Source organism: Misgurnus anguillicaudatus, chromosome 24, assembly GCF_027580225.2.
Source record: "Misgurnus anguillicaudatus chromosome 24, ASM2758022v2, whole genome shotgun sequence".
NCBI lineage: Eukaryota > Metazoa > Chordata > Actinopteri > Cypriniformes > Cobitidae > Misgurnus > Misgurnus anguillicaudatus.
The window spans coordinates 35,257,533-35,278,944 of NC_073360.2; the positions used below are offsets into that span (position 1 = coordinate 35,257,533).

The following is a 21,412-nucleotide window of genomic DNA, read 5'->3' on the forward strand; positions in this document are numbered from 1 at the left end:
TATGAGAGTATGGTACTCCCCTCTCTTTACCCAGGATAGATACCGGCTGAGAGTAAAGCCCAGAGTATAGTCTGTTTTTTTACATTTATTCAACATACGTGCATGGTCGAACGCATAGCTTTGCAAAGTATAGTTTGTTTGACTCGTATGTGTACACAGACATTCAACGCATCTCTCGCATGCGCGACTTACGTGTACAATGTACGTGGGGTTTGAACAGTAAGCGGGCACTCTTTTGATGACTAAAATTGCATCATGTGCACTGTACCCTTGCATATGCATAAAAATGTAACTATACTTCGGTCTTTAGGCAATGGGGTGGAGGACGGCTATAGATATTTTTACAGCTATTTTTTCAACCCCTGGGGAGTCAGCTGACATTGGCTTAACTTAGCCCCCCTTCTCTATACGTTACATACTACGCTCGCTAGTAGGGTTTTATCTTAGCCGCTGTATTCTGCTGCTTATGTTGTCCATCGATTTTTCTGTGCTTTTATTAATGTAAAGCTGCTTTGAAACAATTAAACAATTGTGAAAAGCGCCATATAAATAAAATTGAATTGATTGGTTGGATTACATGACCATGCTCCTCCTGAACTTAGTTAAACTTCATTCTTTTACCGTTTTAGTTACAAACAAACAAACAAACAAATACACATTATTATATTTGAAGAGTTTCGTTGCAAAACGAGATAACCACCGTTTTTTAATTGTTCAGAAATCTCGTTTTTGGTTGTGCATTCCAATTAATTTCAATGCAACTGCAGTTGGTTTGTTTTGATTTAAACCTTCATAACTTAAAAAATACAGCTAAGTAGCACCATAAAACAAAATAATAACATTGTTAAAATAATAATAAACATGTTTTGACAAAAATGTAAAAAAATGGATTTATCTCGTTTTGCAACGAAACTCTTCATTTATTAATAATAAATTACATATTTAAAAAAAAATCTAATTGTGTATGTTAACCTATAGCAACTTGCATTAATAGGGTGAATTTAGGTAAAGTGGGCCAATTTTATCTAAATATTAATTTAATATTAAATATAATACTAATATTTTTAAGCTAAATTAACTTAAAATTGTAGGCAACTAGGTAACTTTTTTTTACAAATCTTTTTTACAGTGTACCTTGAGGTAATATCAATTTTCTTTACCGCCTTTGTTAAATTTAATTTTTTTTTTTTTTTAAAGAAACTGTGACCCCACAACACCATGGTAATATGCTCTGACAGTGTATAGCCATTTATAACAATGCAATCAAGCTTAAATCGCCCACTTTTACCTATTAACCCTTGCTGTGACAGGTCTGTGTTTATTTGCATTTCAAAGGTTCATTCAATCAAAATGTAAAGTATTCAGCGTATAATATGCACTGTATTAAGTCCTGTATTACAGGTGCCAAGTCCTATGTTTGTTAAAAATGTCATCAACATCTTAAGTGATTTATGGTGTCAGATTTGCTGACTTGATGGGTTTGCCTTGTCAACATGGCAAAATAACAGCATGTAATGCTCCTAAAATTAAGCATCTGACCATAGCAATATTCTATTATTTGTTTCCTCGTAGAGTTAACCGCACATAAACGAGAGCAAATTTATAATCATGGCATAAAAATGACTTCTTTATTACTATAAATGTATTTCACTTACCTCAGCATAAACAGTCATATCTCATTGCAATAACTACTGCCACTAGGCATAGTTATGTGGACACCAGAATGCTGAATAAATTACTTGTTGAAATTTTATGAGTTTACAAATTATCCGAGGCTGGGAGAGACGGCCTGCAATGGACCCGTCACTTCCAGCCTCAAATTATTTGTAAATGCATAAAATTTCAACAAGTCTTTTGTAGCCAAATCATTTCGTTTTTGGGATTTTACACTCATTAGACCAGCATGAAGGCTTGCAGTTCTCAGGTGTTGTTTATATTTTATAAGTCTGTTGGAGAGTGCAAGACCATTTGGATCACTGTAGCCAATATTGACTAGATCTACAGATGAAAACATGAATTAAGGAACTTATTTTAGACCTAATCTAGGGACTGAACCTAAAATCTCTACATATCATCGAACTGTTTCACTTTACTATAGACGGTTTCATCGGTTGTCACGGTCATGCGCCTGGCCCGAAGTTAACTTCCGGTCTGTGTTTGTTTATCGGTCTGGAGTTCGTTTCCTAAAAGTATCATTAGCCAAATATGAGGAAGTTCTGTCGTTTCAGCATAGTTCAATGTTTCAGGTGTTTCCCAAAACCATTGTTGCAGCGGACATTCTCAACCTGCATCGCAAACTTGTGTGGTTGTAACTAGTCGATTTTAAGAGCAAAAAATGGACTGCAAAAAATGATTTTCAAGAAAAAAAAATCTTGGCGCACTCACATTATCCAAACCAAACCAAACCATGCCCCAGCGCGATTGTCACCCCTCCCTACTCCCCCAGGTGCACGCACTCACACTGTACTTTTTTATCGATCCGAGTCCGGGCGCGCTTTCGTCATTAAGATGCGTTTGTTTTGAAAAAAGCAGGAAGTAAAGCTCTCTCTTAACACTGGAACCCACCGTAATGATAAGTCTGTGTTTTTTATTCGGAGTCGTTTGGTGCGCAATTACAGACAGCCTTCTCACATGTCATCATACTGCTTAGTTGATCTGTCACGTGCGCAGCTCGGACATTCACGTAACCCCGCTGCGCGCATCAAAAGGTTTTTACGGCGGCAGATGAAGGTGAGTGGTCGCGCAGCTGACGTCTTCACCTTTTGAATCGCGCTCAGGCGCGAATGCGCTCACACCACAGCCTTCCGCGCCTGATCCCAAGTGAACCGCGCTCCGGCCCACCTCTGCAACCCGGCCGTGGCGCGATTAACCAATCCGCGCCCGGGCGCGGAACAGAGCGATCACACTTGTCAAACAAACCAGGCTTTGGGGGTCAAACGCGCCCGAGCGCGGTTTGGTTTGGATAGTGTGAGTGCGCCCAGTATTTTTGTCTTGTTTTCAGTAAAAATATCAAAAAAATTCTTAAATGAAGATGCTTTTTCTTGATGAGCAAAACGATCCAAGAAAATAAGTCTAGTTTTAAGACCAAAAATATAAAATTTAAGTGATTTTGTGTATAAAACAAGCAAAAAAACTTTTTAACTGAAAACAAGACAAAAATACTAAGAACATTTTTTCTTGAAAATCATTTTTTGCAATGTTGTTGCTGGTGAAACCGTCTATAAGCCTCTGATTCCAAATACAATTATGTGGATGCTATTGAGGATTCAGTAACACTTTAAAGGGGACATTCCACAAGACGTTTTTAAGATATTAAATAAATCTTTGATGTCCCCAGAGTATATTATGTGAAGTTTTAGCTCAAAATACCATATAGGTAATTTATTGTGGCATGTTAAAAAAGGCACTTTATGGGTCTGAGCAGAAATGCACCGTTTTTGTGTGTATCCCTTTAAATCCAAACGAGCTGCTCAGGTGGGCGGAGTCTCAAGCGCTCACGCTGTAGACATGACAGAGCATCGAGGAAGATTCTCTCACGAAAGAAGTTAGTGAGCGATGTTAAGCATTATATATTTGAACAAGTTTAAAAAGTCAATCATCTGTTTTATGCATACTAAATACATGTTTATCAGCAGATGGGGAACATTGTGGAATAAAAATAAAGACTTTTAGGTCTCATATGCTGCCAGTGTTTTAAACAGGCACAATGATTTTCAGCATGTTACAATAAATTACACTTCCACAAACACTCAGAAGTAAACTTTTTGACCAAACCACACGAACACATTTAAATGATTTGTAATAAAACAACACGTTTAATGCTTAAACTTTAGAGAAACAGATCACATGACATGTTTAAGTTTATTGTGATTGAACACAATCGCGTTTCTGTCAGTCTCTCATCTATCTTGTTACTCCTCGTATTCATTTGAAACTTCAGAGAAACATTAAACAACATATTTACTTATTGTGTATGATAGTGAATACGCGTTGTTCTCTCACTCTGTCTCGTGCAGTGCATTAATCCTCGTGTTCATTCATATAAACTTCAGAGAAACACATTAAACATAACTTACTTGAAAGCGAGCCGTCGCGTTGCTCTCTCTCTCTCTCTCTCTCTCTCTCTCTCTCGATCGTTTACTCGCTCTCTCTCACTCACTCGCTCTCTCTCTATCAGTTTAATCATATAGAACGTTAATTCAATCTTTAGAAATATTAAAAATAAAATTTATAATATTGTAGGCTCCTGTTTGTGTTTGAGGGAATACAAACGCGTCATGCTGTCAGTCATACTTTCTCTCGGTCACTCTCACTCGAGGTAGCTTCATGGTTGGATAGCGCAGTTGAAGGGGCGGTATCATTATAATAGGAGCCCTTACCTACGTCATGGGGGGAGCGAAATACGCATGACCTATTTATTCACATGCTTGCAGAGAGAGCCTTACCAAAACAAAGTTACAGGGTTGCTATTTTTCATGCTTTCTGGGTTGGTAGAAGCACTGGGGACCCAATTATAGCACTTAAACATGAAAAAAGTCTAAAGTCTAAAATAAGGTTAGCATTAGTTAATGCATTAACTAACATGCATTAGCTAACATGTACTAACAATGTACAATACTTTAACAGAATTTATTAATTTCAGTTCATGTTAATTTTAATATGTTAACATTAGAGTGGCGGCTCGTGACTGCTCATCCGAGGGGCACAAATTCAAAATAAGTGTTCGGATTGTCATGTGTGTTGCTCGTGTTTTCAAAATATGTGTTTATTGCCACATTTAAGGGGAAACTTTTCATTACCGCAACGTGTCCATGACTGGATTTGGGTTCTTTGACATGGAAATATTTATAATTAAAAAATCTAAAAAAAAAAAGCTTCAGTGGATGCTATAAACATTTACAGTAAAGAAACATGTGGTATTTGGTGATCATTGGTAAATGTAGAGACAATAATAAGGAATATAAGTGTGTCCAAGAATTTTCAATCATTGTTTAAGCCCTCAAGGAACTAACATTTTCAAAAAATAGTTGGAAGGGACATAAAAATGTAAATTTTGTTTGTCATAGTACCTAGACAACTTTTTAGTTCTCATTACCAAAACATGAGTTTGTAAATGCATATATTTAATGTAATATCATGTTGCGGTAATGATTTTTTATAATGATAATCTAAAAAATTTAAATAATTCTATAGGAAATATGTTTTAAATCCTCTAAAAATAATGGTTATAGTAAGTTTAGACCTTAATCTTATATGTGAAAAAAAATGGCTTCAAGGTTTTTTTTATTCTGATGCTGGACACGGATTTCGTGAGAATGGACACTGGATTTCGTCTCTTTTATCATAAACCTTTTAGACGCTCCTGCACAGGCACTCATTCCTACAACACACGCGATGCACATAGAATCACTCGACGCACCGAGCAGACATCCTGAAATTACACACCACACACATGACGAGCTACATACATGTTGTGACGAACTTCGCATCGAGCGTCCTTGAAAAAAGAAGACACCAGCCGCCACTGACCATGAACTTACACAAATAACTGTACTGGCATTAAAAAAGATTAATAAATGATGAAAACCTATTGCTTATTGTTACTTCATGCTAGGTAATGCATTTACTAATATTAAAGGGATAGTTTGGCCAAAAATGATATTAAACGATTTACTCACCCCCAAGCTGTCCGAGTTGCATATGTCCATTGTTTTTCAGACAAACACATTTTCGGATATTTTAGAAAATGTTTTAGATCTTTCAGTTGATTAAATGTGATGTTACGGGGTCCCCGACCTTCAAGTCCAAAAAAAGTGCGTCCATCCTTCACAAAATAAATCCAAACGGCTCCAGGATGATAAACAAAGGTCTTCTGAGGGTAATCCACGCGGTTTTGTTGTAGAAATATTCATATTTAAAACTTTATTAATCTTAGACTCCTCTGTTTTCAGGAGAGAGTATTAGCGTAGTGTACGCACTTTTCTTAGTGACATATGACAATTTCGGAGGGCGGGGGCACAGAGCAGCAGCAGAGAAACCTCCGTAGGCTGCGTAAGCTCTCATCCTGAATGCCGACGCGACTAAGATGGCGGCGCTACCGGGAGGTAGTTATTTATGTTAATAAAGTTTTAAATATGGATATTTCTACAACAACACCGCGCGGATTACCCTCAGAAGGCCTTTGTTTAACATCCTGGAGCCGTTTGGATTTATTTTGTGAAGGATGGACACACTTTTTTTGGACTTGAAGGTCATGGACCCGTAACTTCACATTTAATCAACTGAAAGATCTAAAACATTTTCTAAAATATCCGAAAATGTGTTTGTCTGAAAAACGATGGACATATGCAACTCGGCCAGCTTGGGGGTAAGTAAATCATGGGTTTAATATCATTTTTGGCCGAACTATCCCTTTAACAAATGCAACCTTATTGTAAAGTGTTACCAAGGATACTTGTGGTGGGCTTTCTCAATGGTCGGCTTGTTTCTCCGCATAGAGGCTAATCCTACCAGAGTAGATCTTTCTTGGTTCTCTCACAACAGATGGCTTGAGATCTTAATTGATTTGATCAACTGTGAGTGAATGGTTCTTTCCTTCCAACACTGTGACAAGCGATTACTTGAGGTGTCTCATTAAAGGTCATGAAATCAAGTCAACCCCCTTGGGTGTTTATTACTGAATCAGTTCAAATGTGACGTGAGTTCTGGGAGTTTTATTAATTAGGAAACAATCAAATTAGGAAACAGTCACAGTGTTATATTGCCATTTAAAATTAGAAGTAAAACAAGGAAAAATCTTACAATATGTTGTAACGTTCTAAAACACTAGCATTCATAAAAACATCTTACAAACAAACCTTCAGCTTTATGGACTAAAAAGCTTAAAATAAGCTTCGCAATGTGAACACACATCAGGCTTTGATGTTGTCACAGCACCTCCTCAAGAGCTGGGAGCACCTCGCCTTTTAAATAAGTATCTAGATCCAGCTCAGGATCATCCAGATCAAGGCTGAGGAATTTCTCCACCACCTCAGTACACCTGGATCAGGAAGTATATTAAATATTCAGAGCCTGGCTGTGTGCTTTGGTTTCCTAACATGCACTCTTTATGAAATGAACCGATTTACATGCCCCCATAACCCCCTGCTGCTTGTCGGACAGCAAGTTGAATAAATTGTACGTATTGCATTTCCTCATTTATGTGATTCTGGTTTGTGCTGGCTAAATAATTACTTGCTTTTTACAATTTTCATTACCTGCTGTTCTGATCATCAGGAGAGGCCGTGTCAATCTTTCTGATGGCACTTCCTGTTCTGTACAACTCTGATACCTGCAGAGACAAATAGAAATAATATAAACAAAAACATTAGCATGCAAACATTTTGTTTAAATGAAAATCCTTTTTTTCTGTGAATGCCACACCTCCACTCCTCTCTTGACAAGGGCAGGGGGGACGCCTGCCAGAGTAGCGATATTGGCTGCGCAACTCGACTGGCAAATGCCATTTTTGATTTGGTACAAAAAGACCAGCTCTTCTCCCTCTATAGCCGTCTCTAGAGTCTGACAAAAGAAAACATTTGTTTTACAAATGACCACTGTAACAAATCTGATGAGAATTAAAAATAACGTTAGGTTTAAATATCAGAGTAAGGGAATCACAATCCATGTACCAGTAAAGAGAGCAGTGGGGACTCAGGGAGTAATCCCAGCTGTATGAGGCTGTGGAAGTTTGTTGCCAAGAGTAAATGAGGACACTGTGATCCACGGCGTACCCAGTGACTGAGACATGCTGTCAGGAGAGACAATCCATCTATCTACAACACACAATACACACAAACATTCAGGTTTGATTTATCATAATAGCCAAAGATTTTTTAAAAGTTATTATAAATGAACTTTGAACAGTGTACAGCTTTGAAAATGATTATGTTCTGTTTTTACACTTACTGTGTTGGTTCCTTTGCCAAATTCATCCACCAGAACAAGAGAATTGCCAGTGCTATGGTTCAAGGAATGAGCCATCTAAAATAAAAAAAACATGCATTACATTACATGGAAAACATCTCAATGATACAATTCAGTGTGTACATATTTTAATGACATCATCAATCACATATTTAATGGCGGCCTTGCAATTGCTGTAAAATTGCTTGTGCGTTCACACCAGATGCGAATGACGCTTGAACATTTTTGAGTTAACTCGCTTCATTTGCGCGTGAAATTCAGACGGCTTTAGCTAGCTTATAGTCTCAATATATATATATATATATATATATATATATATATATATATATATATATATATATATATATATATATATATATATATATATATATTTTCGTGTTTTCTATACCAAGAAAGTGACAAGATGAAAACAACAATTTTCTGTTACAAACTTTCACATAGCATCTTTAGGTTATAAAAACATAAAAAATTCAAATCCATAAGTTGATTTTCAAAGATTTATTATAAAAACGGATTATTTTTTCCACAAAATGCAATAAATCCATGACAAGTTTTTATTCAAAATGCTATAAATCTATTGAATCAATAGCCTATATAAATGTGCATTCATCTTTGCCATGTTATATTCATTTAGTTGACTAGTTGTACACACTAATTAAAAATATAAACATTAATGTCATTAATCAAAACACTAACTTTGTCATATTAAGATCACTGTCATTGCGGTTACTTGACGTCTTCGCTTAACGTCTTTCACAGCGATCAGCTGTAAAATGTTTTTGGTCCTGCTCGATTTTCGTTGACTTTGAGTAAAATTATGGAAAGTTTTTCATAAGATCCTCTGGGGTCAATGTGTTAGCATGAGAAGCTTGATGCTGTCGGGAGAACAAGCACCCGTCTACCGAGTGCCTCTCAGGGAAATTGTTAGATGCTGATGGCTTACGTTTCTTTCCCATCACAGAAAACCATCACAGGTTTAGCGATGCAATTAAAGTATTATTTTGTTTTGTTTGTTGATCACGTAATACAAAGTAGATGAGGAAAACTAGGACTCCGTGTACTCAGCGCGTCCGCCATTGTTTGTTTACATTGCGTGACTGGTGGGCTGTAATATCAGAAATGGATTTATTGCATTCTGTAAAAAAGTGGGAGTGGCGTTTGTCGCATTTTGGGAAAAAAGGGAGAAAAGATGACAGAATAACACGGCGGATATTGGATTTTGCGTAAAATTAAGAATTTACTTTTAACTACTGACCTGATATAATACTGATTTTGGCAGTAACTCATTTTTTTCAAAAATGGCGTTTATCGCGTTTTGGAACCAAACTCTTCATATATATATATATATATATATATATATATATATATATATATATATATATATATATATATATATATATATATATATATATATATATATATATATATTAGGGCTGTCAAAATAAACGCATTAATAACGCGTTAACGCAAATTCATTTTAATGGCACTAATTTTATTAACGTGCGATTAACGCAACACGCAATTTCTGTTTGACCCACAGCTGGATGAATTGACACGCAGCAAGTGACTGGCGCTGTCTAGATGAGTCGGAGCTTTTCATAAAAATAAGAACATTTAGCTCTCGTCTAGCGAATCCAATGCTCTAAATGGTCATTAAACATCTAAAATGCACGTTTTCTGCATGTGCAGTTTTCTTTATCTGCACGTTTTCTGTGAGGTGTACCGTCCCAAATCCATATAAAGCTAAGATGCGTCTTCTTTCACTTTTTAGTTTCGTTTTAAAAAGCATTCAGAAATTATAGAAAATAGACCGCAGGACTTTCTTGATGTTAAAATAATTATTAAGAGAGATAAAGTTCGGGATCTGATTGATGTTAAAAGAGTTATTAAGAGTGACAAGGCTCAAAAGCGATGTCTGACACAGACGTCTGAAGCGCATGCACACAAACGCGCAAGTGTTTATGTGACACTTCGTGCTATTTATACGCATCTTCAGGAGACTGTGCTCGATATATATAGACATCTAACACAAAATTACAGGTTTAAAAATATCTGTTTTGACAAGAATTCACGCAGGTATGACCTATAATCTGTTATATCTGAAGTGAATGTTTGGTTAACTGTTAAGGAAAAGTATCTGTTGTGTCATTTATATTAAACCATTGCATTAGCCTACAGTCTTAAAGTGGTCTGTCTCAATGTCAAAATTAAACAAGAAAAGAAAAACATGTATGTATATTGATATTGTTTTTGCTCTGCATTAACAGGTATAGTTCTGTCATGCTTTGTCAGATTCCAACAATTGGTCCAATTGTTTTGAAGTTTTTTAATAGAGAATGTTAAAATATAAATGACACATTTTTGAAAATGTGCTCATCCCAACTCAATTTGCCAGCACAGGTCACAAATGATGCAGCAGCAAACAGAAATGGAGAAAGAACAAGGTCTTCTAAAGGCAAAAACATTTATAAAACTATGGCTGATGGTTCTGTTGAAAATGTAAACAGGCTGTTGTAGACATACATTTGCATATAGCATATATATTATCCAAATCCATGCTGATTAGAGCATTAAAATCCTAAAAAGTGTTACATTTAGGTAAATTTAGAACAGATAAAAATGTGCGATTAATTTGCGATTAATCGCGAGTTAACTCATGAAATCATGTGATTAACTGCGATTAAATATTTTAATCTATTGACAGCCCTAATATATATATATAAACATATACTGTATTTTCCGGACTATAAGTCACTCTGGAGTATAAGTCGCATCAGTCAAAAATGCATTTTGAAGAGAAAAAAAACATATATTAGTCGCACTGGACTATACGTTGCGTTTATTTAGAAAATGATTTCACAAAATTCAAGAACAGACTTTTAATTTGGAAATGCAAGTTTTTTAAGTGAACAATGGCACACAGAACAGCGGGCTGAATAGGTGTCCGTACATGTTAATGTAACATTAACATTTACTCAGCCAACACAATAGTATACAGGCTGAATAGGCTAAATTAACAACCCAAATTAAGTTCACCAAGCTCCCGAAGTAATTCCACATCACTGAATCCACTGAATTACATAAATACAGGAGCAGCATATAGCGGACTCTCGCGGCTGTAGACAATAATAGTTTTCTCTTGGTTCATATGAATTAATTTTGACCTACAAGTCGCACCTGATTAAGTCGGCGGACCAGCCAAACTATGTAAAAAGTGTGACTTATCGTCTGGAAAATACGGTAGCTCAATTTGAGTACCGAGCGTTTTTTACAACTTACCGACTTCCTCATTCACTCTGTCCCAAACAAGATCCTTTTTATTCCTGTTTCTATAAAAGTAAGAAGATGTGTCTAACAGCTATCCACATACAGCAACGATGATTTTGTTCCCTATTGTTGTTTCGTATTTCCGCCTCCGCTCGCTTGGTTGTAATCACGTCACTACTAGAGCAAGCTACTGATTGGTTATTCGCGCAAATCGCACCATAGGATGTCTATCGCGTCTTTGCATTGACATAACTTGTAAATCACTCGCTCTTAACGCTTCATTCGCGTCTGGTGTGAATGCACCATTAGTAGAATGTGAATTTTCATCTGATGTAGTTGTGCTTATAAGAAAACAGTCCAAATAAAAAATTGGGAAAGTTGATGCACAAAACATTTTGTAAAGACGAGCTTCGGGTATTACTGATGTTTGAAAAGATAAACAATTATGCTTTGTCACATTTGCTTGATGTTCAAGTATATCTGAAGTTACAGGGTGCTTGTGGCGATTTGTGCGATGTGTGTGTTTGTGTGTTCATGAAGGTGTGATAGATTTACCTGGTTTAGGTCTATCATGAAGGTGCTCAAACTCACTGATACAGACTCACGGCTCTGCATACGGGTAAAGATTCCATCCACCAGCCCGATCTCTGCCTCTTTAGCAGGTACATCTGAGCCGATTAAGGCCATGAACACAATCAGACCCACCTTTATCATAAATGAACATACAGGTTTATTCTTGTTAATGAAATGCTATTGAAATATAACATTTTTACTTAATTTTTAATACTGTGTTTTATGTGACATCTGTAAATTTGCCTGTTTGAGGTAGATGCTCTTTCCAGAAGAATTTGGTCCTGTGATCACTTTAACTTTGCCATCAGTTTCTGAGCTGATGTAAGTGTTGGATACAAACACCGGAGTACACAGCTCCAGCAAAGGGTGTCTAAGAGAGAGAAAGAGGGATACATACAGAGTAAAAGCTGCTTGTTTGTGACAACACTGAATTTCTTTAGATGAAGTCCACTTTTATGATTTTAAGGAGGGCTGAAGCCTCTAAATGTAACGTACCGTGACTCAATCAGGGCCAGCCTTTGGTCTGGTGTCAGTGTTGGGCAGCAGTAGCCATGGTCCTGAGAGGCCTGAGCCAGAGCTATTAGACAGTCCAGCTCTGCACACAGGGCCATGACCTTATACAAACAGACACTCCTCTGGAGTACCGCAGTCTGAAGATCCCTCATCACTGCCATCTCCAAATCTGCAAAAACAGATGTACAGATTTCATGCAATTCATTACTTGCAAAATCAAGATTGCAAGCGAGAAAGAAACAAAGACAGACAGACCTATAATGTCACAATGCAGATCTCCCAGCATACTGTCCAGTTCTTTGGTTCGAGCGCTTCGGTAATGTAGTCGGTCATCTGAAAGAAACTGAGACGATCCCACAAACAAAAACAGATATCTGCTCTTACCAACACCATAATAAATCATTTTATTTTAAATCTGGATGTGCAGATTACATTTCCGTGAAATACCAGTGCATGCAAGGCACAATAGTGTGTTTGGGATTTTAGGTGAGCTTTGAAAATGAAATGCAGCATTCGCTTTGCTGTTGTTGTCATGACACCCAGCACTCTTGTTTTCTAGTCCCTGTGCATGGTAAAGGCTCTATCAATGGCTGAAAATGTGCAAGAAAGACAATACTAGGTGCAATTCATTATGCAAACAATGCATTATGGAGTCTTTGACATTTTCAGAGCTGATCTATCAACGCAATACAACAGGTAACATTCGAAATTTGCAAACAGATTAAGATTAACATTTAAGACAGAAATGACCAAGAATACAAAGGCTGATTGGAGTTTCTACATTGAGCATCCATGCTGAATTAATTGCAGAATTATAATAATGCAGTGGTCACAAACTCAAAATTTTTTTGAGATTAGCATCTCTTCGGAGGACCGCAAAGCTATTTTAACATAAAAACACAATATTTCAATTAAATTCAATTTTATTTATATAGCGATTTTCAAAGCAGCTTTACATTAATAAATGCAGGAGAAAAAAAACAGAAAAAAATCGATGGACTACATATGAAGCAGAGTACAGCGGCTAAGATTAAACCGTGCAAGCAAGTGTAGTAGTAATGTAACGTATAGACAAGAGTGCTAAGTTAAGCCATGTCAGCTGACTCCCCAGGGGTTGAAAAAAACTTCCTAGGAAGAAAAAAACTCCTAGGAGAAAAAACCTCCTGGAAAAAAACCCTTGAGAGAAAGCCAGACTTAACTGATTCTATAGAGGATATCTTTTATAATAGATATTATTTATACAATTTTATTGTAATTAAAACATTAAAAATAATATATATACCACTAACAATTTCACAATTCCCACTTAGGTAAAAATTGTCAACATTTCTGTAGTAGATAATTTGGATGTGTTATATCAGTGAGGCTCAGATATCTACAGTTTGAGTTAAACCGTGTATTATGTTGCAGTTCCCTATAAAGTTGCTGGCCAATTGGCAACCAACTGTCTTTCACCAAAGCCAATTATAACATGCTTTTGGCACTTGCCTGGTGTTCATTTTGGAATGAACAAACCCCTTACAAGAACCCTTACGAATGATCAATACAGTCTTGCGAGCACTTTGATAGAAAAAAACAACACTGGCATACTCACAACAAAGTTGAGACCATCAATTTCAAAGCTCTGTTTATCCAGCATGGTGGGTAATCTTGGCAATTTCAGTAAAAATCCAATCTGTTATCCAACACAAAATAAAACATCAGGATTGAAGATGAAAACATATACAGGGATTTAATTTGATCTGGTATTATATTACATTCTCTCTGTAATAAAGCTAGCATAAGCCTATTCTTTTCTGTAAATCACTTTGGTTAACACCATATGTCAAATGCATAAATGTGTGTGATTTTTGCAGCAGAGAGACTTTTGTAATAATAAGAAGAGGGATCAGGAGTCTTGCTATGGGGCACCGCAGTGACCTCACTGACTCATTCATTTATTGGGTCACTCCAACATGGAATTGAACCTGCAACCTTCATGTTAATCGCTCATGGTATTAATCATTAGGTTTCGTGTCTAAATTTAATAAATGGAGAGCAGAGGTAATCACATCCACACCAGAGGGAGGTAAATGACGCTGCAGGTGGTGAAACGAGGGTCCAGGGTCTCCAGCTCAGCACGAGCCACATCTGTGAGGAAATCCGGCAGGCCCATCATCCTTCTTTTCTCTGTTAAGGAGAGAATTAAACGTATTGTATAATTATTAGCTTCATGCTTCAAAGCTATTATTTCACACCAATATGGAATACCACTGTTGGTATCCTTATTAATAATTTAACTGGCACAGTCATGGCCACCTATGCATTGTTCATGTGGGGTTACTATTCGATCAAAACTTCAGAAAGCCAAGGGATGCCACTCACTCTCGTCAATAACAGGGTCGATGTTCGGCTTAACAGTAAATCGGTTCTCGGTTATACTTGCCTCAAAGTCCACCTGCAATGGAAACAACAAACAAAATTCACTTACAATAATTCAGTAATACACTTAAATTTCAACACAAACAAGAACTGAAACAAATCCATGCATTTGTCCATTATTTAGTCTTACCACTTTACTGATAAACGTGGCGATGTAGAAAAGGTCATTTGTGAAGTTCTCGCTGATTTCACTGAAAAGTTGGATGTTTTGGGGCAGAGTGCGAACGGTATCCACAATACACACTGCACTGTACACTGTCTGTTAACATTAAGAGAAATGCAAGATACAGAAAATAGGAAGTCCGGCCCATTGTAGGTAAAGGAAAGCTACAGTCAATCTGTGAAAGTATTGTTTGCACACCTTGTATAGACTTTGCCAATCGATGACCTTTGTATTAGAGAGAGACATTCTCTGCAGTAGCACCTGTACAAAAAGAGATACTATTTTATACCCAATAGTGTTTGATTAATATCATTAAACACACCCCTGCTACAGTCATGTTCAGTCCTGGACAAAATGCAGGTTTTTTGTGATTGTTGCAGGCAAACATCCTTGATCTTGCGGCACGTTTTCTTAAAAATGCGATGAAATTGTGGGAACTTGCAAAAACCGCGTTTGAGGTTTGCAACTTTTCAATGATGTTCACGTTGCATAATACATCACTTTATGACGTTCCCATAGCAACAGGGGACATGGCTGCGCTTGTGTGAAGTAAATGCAACATTTTTCAACTTTCTGCTAAGACATGTGTGACTTTTTGCTACGAAAATGGGGGGATTATGAAATCATGCAAGCCCCGCATATTTTGCGAGCGGAAATCTGCAATTATATGGGCGAAAATGTGGCATATTTGAAAAAATGTGGCCCTGGCATAAATATGCAGACTTTGGCTGATTATAGGGTTGCCACCTGTCCCGGTTTTACCGGGATTGTCCTTCTTTTTAATAACCTGTCCCGGGAAATTTATCAACTCTCCCGGGACACTGAATGTCCCGGTTTTCGAAAAGCTATGTGAATATGTTATTTAGCGCGCGCACGGCGACCTAGCGTCTGTGTGTGCCTCAGTAAGCGCATGTAAGACAAAGAGCATCCTGATTGGCCTGTTTCGGTAAATCAACCAATCAATTGTCAGTGTGGGCGGGCTTTTATCTCTTCTCAGAAACAGGCTTTTATCTCTTCTCGCCCCAAAAGCGAAAATTTAAGACACGTGTACGAAAGTGTACCCCTGTCTTATAAGCGTTAAAAATAATGACAATCTTGCACAGTGAACAGTTTGTAACAGTGACTTCAAGCATTGCCCATGTGGGTTAAATGATTGTAAAAGACATGTTGAGGTGAGTTCAACAAGTTTAATTTCATGTGCATTATTCAGGCCGACTAGTTGCTATTTAGACCTGTTTAAATGGAATATAAATAAAACAGTTTACATAAATGATATAAGCAGCTTATATAAATTGTAAAAGTGATTTACCTATTTAAACTTAATTAACAAATAATTGGGTAACACTTTACAAGGTTCATAAGTTAACATTAGTTTACTACATTAGTTAACATTAGTTTAAACCTTTGTTAATGTTAATAATACATTATTTAAATATTGTTAACATTAGTTAATTCACTGTGAATTAACATGAATAAACCATGAAAAGTAATGTTAACAAAGATTAACAAATACAGTAACAAACATACTGCTTACGGTTAGTTCATGTTAGTTAATAGTATTAACTTAATACATTAACTTATGTTAACAAATAAGAATTGTAAAGAATTGTATGCCAATAATTGCATAGGTCTGTAGAAATATTATGCTATTAAGGGGGGGGTGGGGTGTTAGGGGGCTTGTGAGAAAAACAATTGGTCGGGTCATTGATATGTCCAGGTTTTTTATCAGACCTGGGTGGCAACCCTAGCTGATTATGCATTGAATCATGCGATCGCATAACCGTGTTTTTCCGGAGTGACTGTATGAATATCCATGTAAACACAGAACTGCGTTCCTGTTTTTGATGTTTATTTAAGAATCAACTGGAGAACGCATTTTGAAACTATAAATGCATATAAATAATGCTGCTTATAAATAAAATGGAGATTTAGACAAAAAAAACATCACGGTAAATTGTACCGAAATGCTTTTGATATTCCGCAGACAACCCTGTAGTGTGCTGAGATCGCTGGAGTTTCGAGGGGATGTAAAGAAACGGATCACTTCCTGTCGTCTTTTCAAGACATTCAGATCTCGAGTAGGTCTGTGGAACCACTGTCTGAGAAATGAAGAAGTTTTCATTACTTGTAGTTCTGGGCCAACACACCTTTAAACTCACGGGAAATCTCACGGAAAGTCGTGTTATAGTCACGAAAAATTTTATTAATTTATTCGTGTCCATGGCACGAAATTCAGCTTTTTTCGTCCATTAAGCACGAAAGTCTGTTTCGTGTCACCCGCACAAATTTCTATAAATTGTTTTTCGTATCCGTGGCACAACTTTCTTGTTTTCTCTTTTTTCCCCTATTTTTAAATCATTCTTGCTGGGGGTTGGGGTTAGATTCGGGGTTAGGGTTAGGATGTACTTTTATGTATTGGTTTCAACATGTTTTTCTTCCACTTTTATAACTATTCTCACCTGGAGTTGGGTTTGCATTAGGATGTTTAAAAATGTAACAGAAAGTGATTCTAACCCCAAGCGACAATGGTAAAAAATTGGAAAAAACAATGATCTAACAATACATAAAACGAAATGAAAAATATGTCAATGTGACATGAAAAAGACAAAAAGCTGAATTTCGTGCAATGGACACAAATAAATAAATTACATTTTGTGTGACTATAACATGACTTTCCATGAGATCAATCTGCCTTTTAAACATGCAATAATGTCTTGTATAATTTAAAGGGCTATTACCTTAAAAGCTGAGACCCGAACCTGCTTCGACAGCGATTCAGTACACCTTCAAAAAACGCATAATGCATTTGTTTTAAAGGCATACTTCATTAAAAAAAAAGGCTCTCTATTCTTATTTTTCTAAACTATCATGAAAATTAGCCCCCACTGGGGACCGAGGCTGTCAAGCTCCAAAAATGACATTAACCGTTTCATATTTTTCAATATATGTTTAATATTTATCATCAAAACGTGCGTTTAGAATGACAAAATTTTCATCTTTGGGTAGACTATTTCTTTACTGTAAACCAGTGGTTCCCAACCTTTTATCCTTGCCCCCCCAAGTACAAATACACAGTCTAATCCCCCCACACACGTTAAGATGGAGCGAGTAAAATTAAAAGAATTCATTTACACAAGAGGATTTTTAACTACTTCATCTTGGCATTGTAAGCACGTATGATATAAAAAAAAAACATTAAATATTTTTAATACAATTATTAGTGGAACATTTTATGTATCTTTATTTAAGCCCAAAGCAAATCCGATCCTACGCCCCCCTGAAAAATCTGGTGCCCCCTTAAGGGGAGCCCGGACCCCAGGTTGGGAAGCACTGCTGTAAACCATTGAAGAACTTTATGCAATGCAGTGACATCTTACTATCATACTGTAATCAGCACACAGAATAATGTATTTTACCGTAAAGACTCATTCCCTCTTTCTCGCCAAACTGGAGTTTATAAACTGAAGGATGCAGTTCAGATTTAAAGATCTGCAGTGCACTATAAAAGTGATGGTAAAAATTAGCTCTCAGAAAATAAACATTGACGACAACAAATGAAGAGGGGGTTATATCTCATTAACCTGTTTATACAACTAACCTGTATGTGTCTTTGTCCATGTATACAACATCTTTCCTGTGAAATAATGAACACATAAAACAGATTTTAAAGTCTGACTCTGCTGTGTTTTTTACTGTGATGACACATTTGCAATTAAAACAGAAAGCTGGAGTGTTTTTAAATAGCCTTTTGTTTATGTCCCAATCATGTTCGTGACACATTCTCATTAAAAAAAAAACATTTAATTGGATGAAAAATCAGAGACCGTGATTTTTAAGGGTAAGTTTCAAGTAGGAGCACAAAATCTTATAAATTAGAACATATGTAAATACATGGTTAATGTATATGAATGTCTTACAGTGTGTAAGCCAGAAACTGATGTATGGGGACACCCACATTGCCTTCCAACTCTAAGCCAGATCTCCTACTTTCCACACACTTTAATAGACCTCCTATTGACCTCACCTACAAAAGAGAAGAACATGATTTTGTTCCCATTCATTTACTAAGCAGCAATATTTCTCCAGCATAAAAACATCCTTACCATCAGCACTGAGTCTAATGGGATACAGGAGGTGAGATAGGGGATTTTCTCACTCGCTGTGATGGAAGGAGGAAGAAATGGGAGATGTACTGAGAGAAGTCGCTGTTTGCTCACTTCTAGACCTGCAGAGGGCAGAAGAGAGTCATTCGCTGTTGTACAGCAGAGACAAATTCTCATAAAGACATCCAAGCTCGACATAATTATATGCAGTGTTCGAAATGAAGGGCAGCTGGGGTGGTCCCGGACCTCCTATAAGCATTGAGGGACCACCTATAAAGCACAAAAATTGGGGGTCCCCTGGTTTTTATTAAAATTAAAATGAATTAAATATGTTTGCGCTGTGCTGCCACAAAAGCAATACTGTCCATAATTTGTCCCAGACAGTTTCGCAATAAATGAATCCAAAAGATTTCTGCCTGAAAAAAATGTAAACTCTCAAGTGCGCCTCATGCTGCTTTCTGGAGGAAGTGACAGATTTTTAGATTGGATTTAAATAAATAAATTCTCCTCAAACTATTATTTCATCATTCATTTTTAGCGTTTTAGAGTGTAATTTTTCAAATACAGTTTTTTCTAAAGACTCACCAAAATTTACACTTGGAAATAAGACCACTTCAGGCTTGTAATCTGGATTTAACTCTGAAATGGAGGCACAGTTGTAAAGTTAGGTTTGATAACTGTCTTACTAACAACAACTAGTCTGATAGGAGATAAGATGATTTAAAGACAGATTGCCTGTGCTAAATAAATCTAAAATTATTAAAAATAAAATAATAATAAAGCTGGAAAGTTTACCAAGTGTTTCAATAAACTGGGTCAGGTTGTGGTCCTGTTTGGCACTTGTGATTATGACATTTGGAGTTAGCTCCTGTATAACTGATGAAACAATTTCAAGAAAACAGTAAAAACTAATGCACTTGCCACATTATATAGCAAACAATCGCTTAACCTCCTAAGACATATGTCCAAATACATGGACATCATTTTTTTTTATAGTTTGGACCATAATACTTAATTATTTGTAACTGGAATCTGTTGTACACAAACATGGACAAAAACACTGCTTCATGTTCTAAGAAAAATATTTGGTTATTAAATTTATTGTTTTTTCCTACCCCCAAAATAGCTGGTAGAAGTCTAAAAAAAGACAAACTAAAATCCTGGATCTTAGGAGGTTGAAGGTGTGTGCTAAACAAAATAATTTTTTTTCTCTTGATTTTATATGCAATTCATTTGGCTGATTTAAGAGAGACAAAAAATCATACTGCAGTACCTCTATCTAGCAGCTGGAGGTCGCTGTTTTCCATTGTGTCCGGCATGAAATGCAGAGTACAATCGCTGTTGTCATAGTAACTCAATCCAATTTGGCCTTGCTGAATAAATACACTCAAGAAAATCTAAAGTAACACACATGAGTACAATACTGACAAAATAAAGTACTTTATAACGGAGATATAATTTAAAATAATCATAATTTACCTCATGTTTTTCTTCATCCTCGTTATCTCCATTTATACCCAAATCTCTAAATTCTGGTTCTTGTACAAAACTGCTGCCGGCCATATTTTACTGTACAAAAATTAATTTAAACTTTGTATTTTCTCCTTGTTATGGTACATGGTTTGCATATCATTAATAAGGGTTTTTCTGACACAACGCAGGCGGGTACCTCACTTCAGACTTTCAAATCCCTTGAGGGCTTGAGAGAAAAATCCCTTTTGATTATCAAACATGAAGAAAACGACGCGAAAACAGATGACGCCTGAGGTAACGTTAAACCTCTGAGGAAAAGTTACGATTCACGATTAAAATACATTTACACTGCCCGTTTGAATGCGTTCCGGGATTTGATAACGTTACACACCTGAAATAGTTCAGTATTTGCTCTTTTTAAATTACTTTTGATTTTCTTTATAAATATCATTAATAAACATGAAGAAAATGACGGGGATAAACATGGCACCTGCGATAAACCTCTGAGGAAAAATCAAATTTACGATTGAAAGAGTTTTAAATAAAATACATTTACATTGCCCATTAAAATGCACTTCTGGATTTTATACACACCTGAAATACTTCAGTATTTGCTGTTTTTTTTAATAGTTTTTAATAGAAAACGCCGCTGAACGTCCGTGTTGTTTTGTCCTCCGACCACTAACAGGCGCTTATTCGATATTAAATGCGCGCGCCGCCCACGTTACTCTTTTTACGTGCATCTACTCTAGTTACGTACGTACATCTTGGCCAGTAAACACAAAAATGCATTTCTCCCATTTTTACCCTGGAAAAATACAGTTAATACTTTTCTGAATAGTGTGCCAAGTTGTCAAAGTGGGCAATTATTATGTCAGCTACCAAATTCCGATTACTCTTACATTTAACAGATGCATAAATTCTCAAACCCAGT

At 36.5% G+C, this 21,412-nt stretch overlaps 1 protein-coding gene across 4 annotated transcripts; it reads right to left on the bottom strand.

Moving 5' to 3' along the window:
* Positions 1-6,872: 6,872 nt before the first annotated feature.
* msh5 (mutS homolog 5) lies at positions 6,873-21,218 on the bottom strand. 4 transcript variants are annotated; one of them, XM_055197238.2, is made up of 25 exons: positions 21,073-21,218; positions 20,485-20,574; positions 20,279-20,402; positions 19,801-19,881; positions 19,591-19,644; positions 19,006-19,127; positions 18,820-18,926; positions 18,501-18,536; positions 18,319-18,401; positions 17,641-17,686; positions 16,863-17,001; positions 15,101-15,163; positions 14,870-14,998; positions 14,683-14,755; positions 14,378-14,487; positions 13,913-13,993; positions 12,574-12,661; positions 12,301-12,487; positions 12,049-12,175; positions 11,788-11,937; positions 7,944-8,022; positions 7,671-7,810; positions 7,423-7,560; positions 7,257-7,330; positions 6,873-7,039 (listed from the first exon to the last, which is right to left on the bottom strand). In XM_055197238.2, the coding sequence occupies exons 2-25, from the start codon at positions 20,566-20,568 to the stop codon at positions 6,928-6,930; spliced, it is 2,427 nt and encodes an 808-aa protein (XP_055053213.2). In that variant the 5' UTR covers positions 20,569-20,574; positions 21,073-21,218; the 3' UTR covers positions 6,873-6,927. The 4 variants fall into 4 exon arrangements, with proteins under 4 accessions (XP_055053213.2, XP_055053212.2, XP_055053215.2 ...); XM_055197237.2 differs by having other exon boundaries at positions 7,671-7,814; positions 7,948-8,022; positions 21,073-21,217; XM_055197240.2 differs by lacking the exon at positions 20,485-20,574 and having other exon boundaries at positions 7,671-7,814; positions 7,948-8,022; positions 21,073-21,157.
* Between the last annotated feature and the right edge of the window lie 194 nt (positions 21,219-21,412).

Excerpts from the sequence above, each read along its gene's own strand:
- msh5 (XM_055197238.2), bottom strand. The coding sequence starts at position 20,568 with ATGGCCGGCAGCAGTTTTGTACAAGAACCAGAATTTAGAGATTTGGGT. Across the intron at positions 17,002-17,640 it reads TTCGGGTCTCAGCTTTTAAG|ACAGTGGTTCCACAGACCTA; the intron begins GTAATAGCCCTT and ends TTCATTTCTCAG. Across the intron at positions 14,756-14,869 it reads CCACGTTTATCAGTAAAGTG|GTGGACTTTGAGGCAAGTAT; the intron begins GTAAGACTAAAT and ends TTTCCATTGCAG.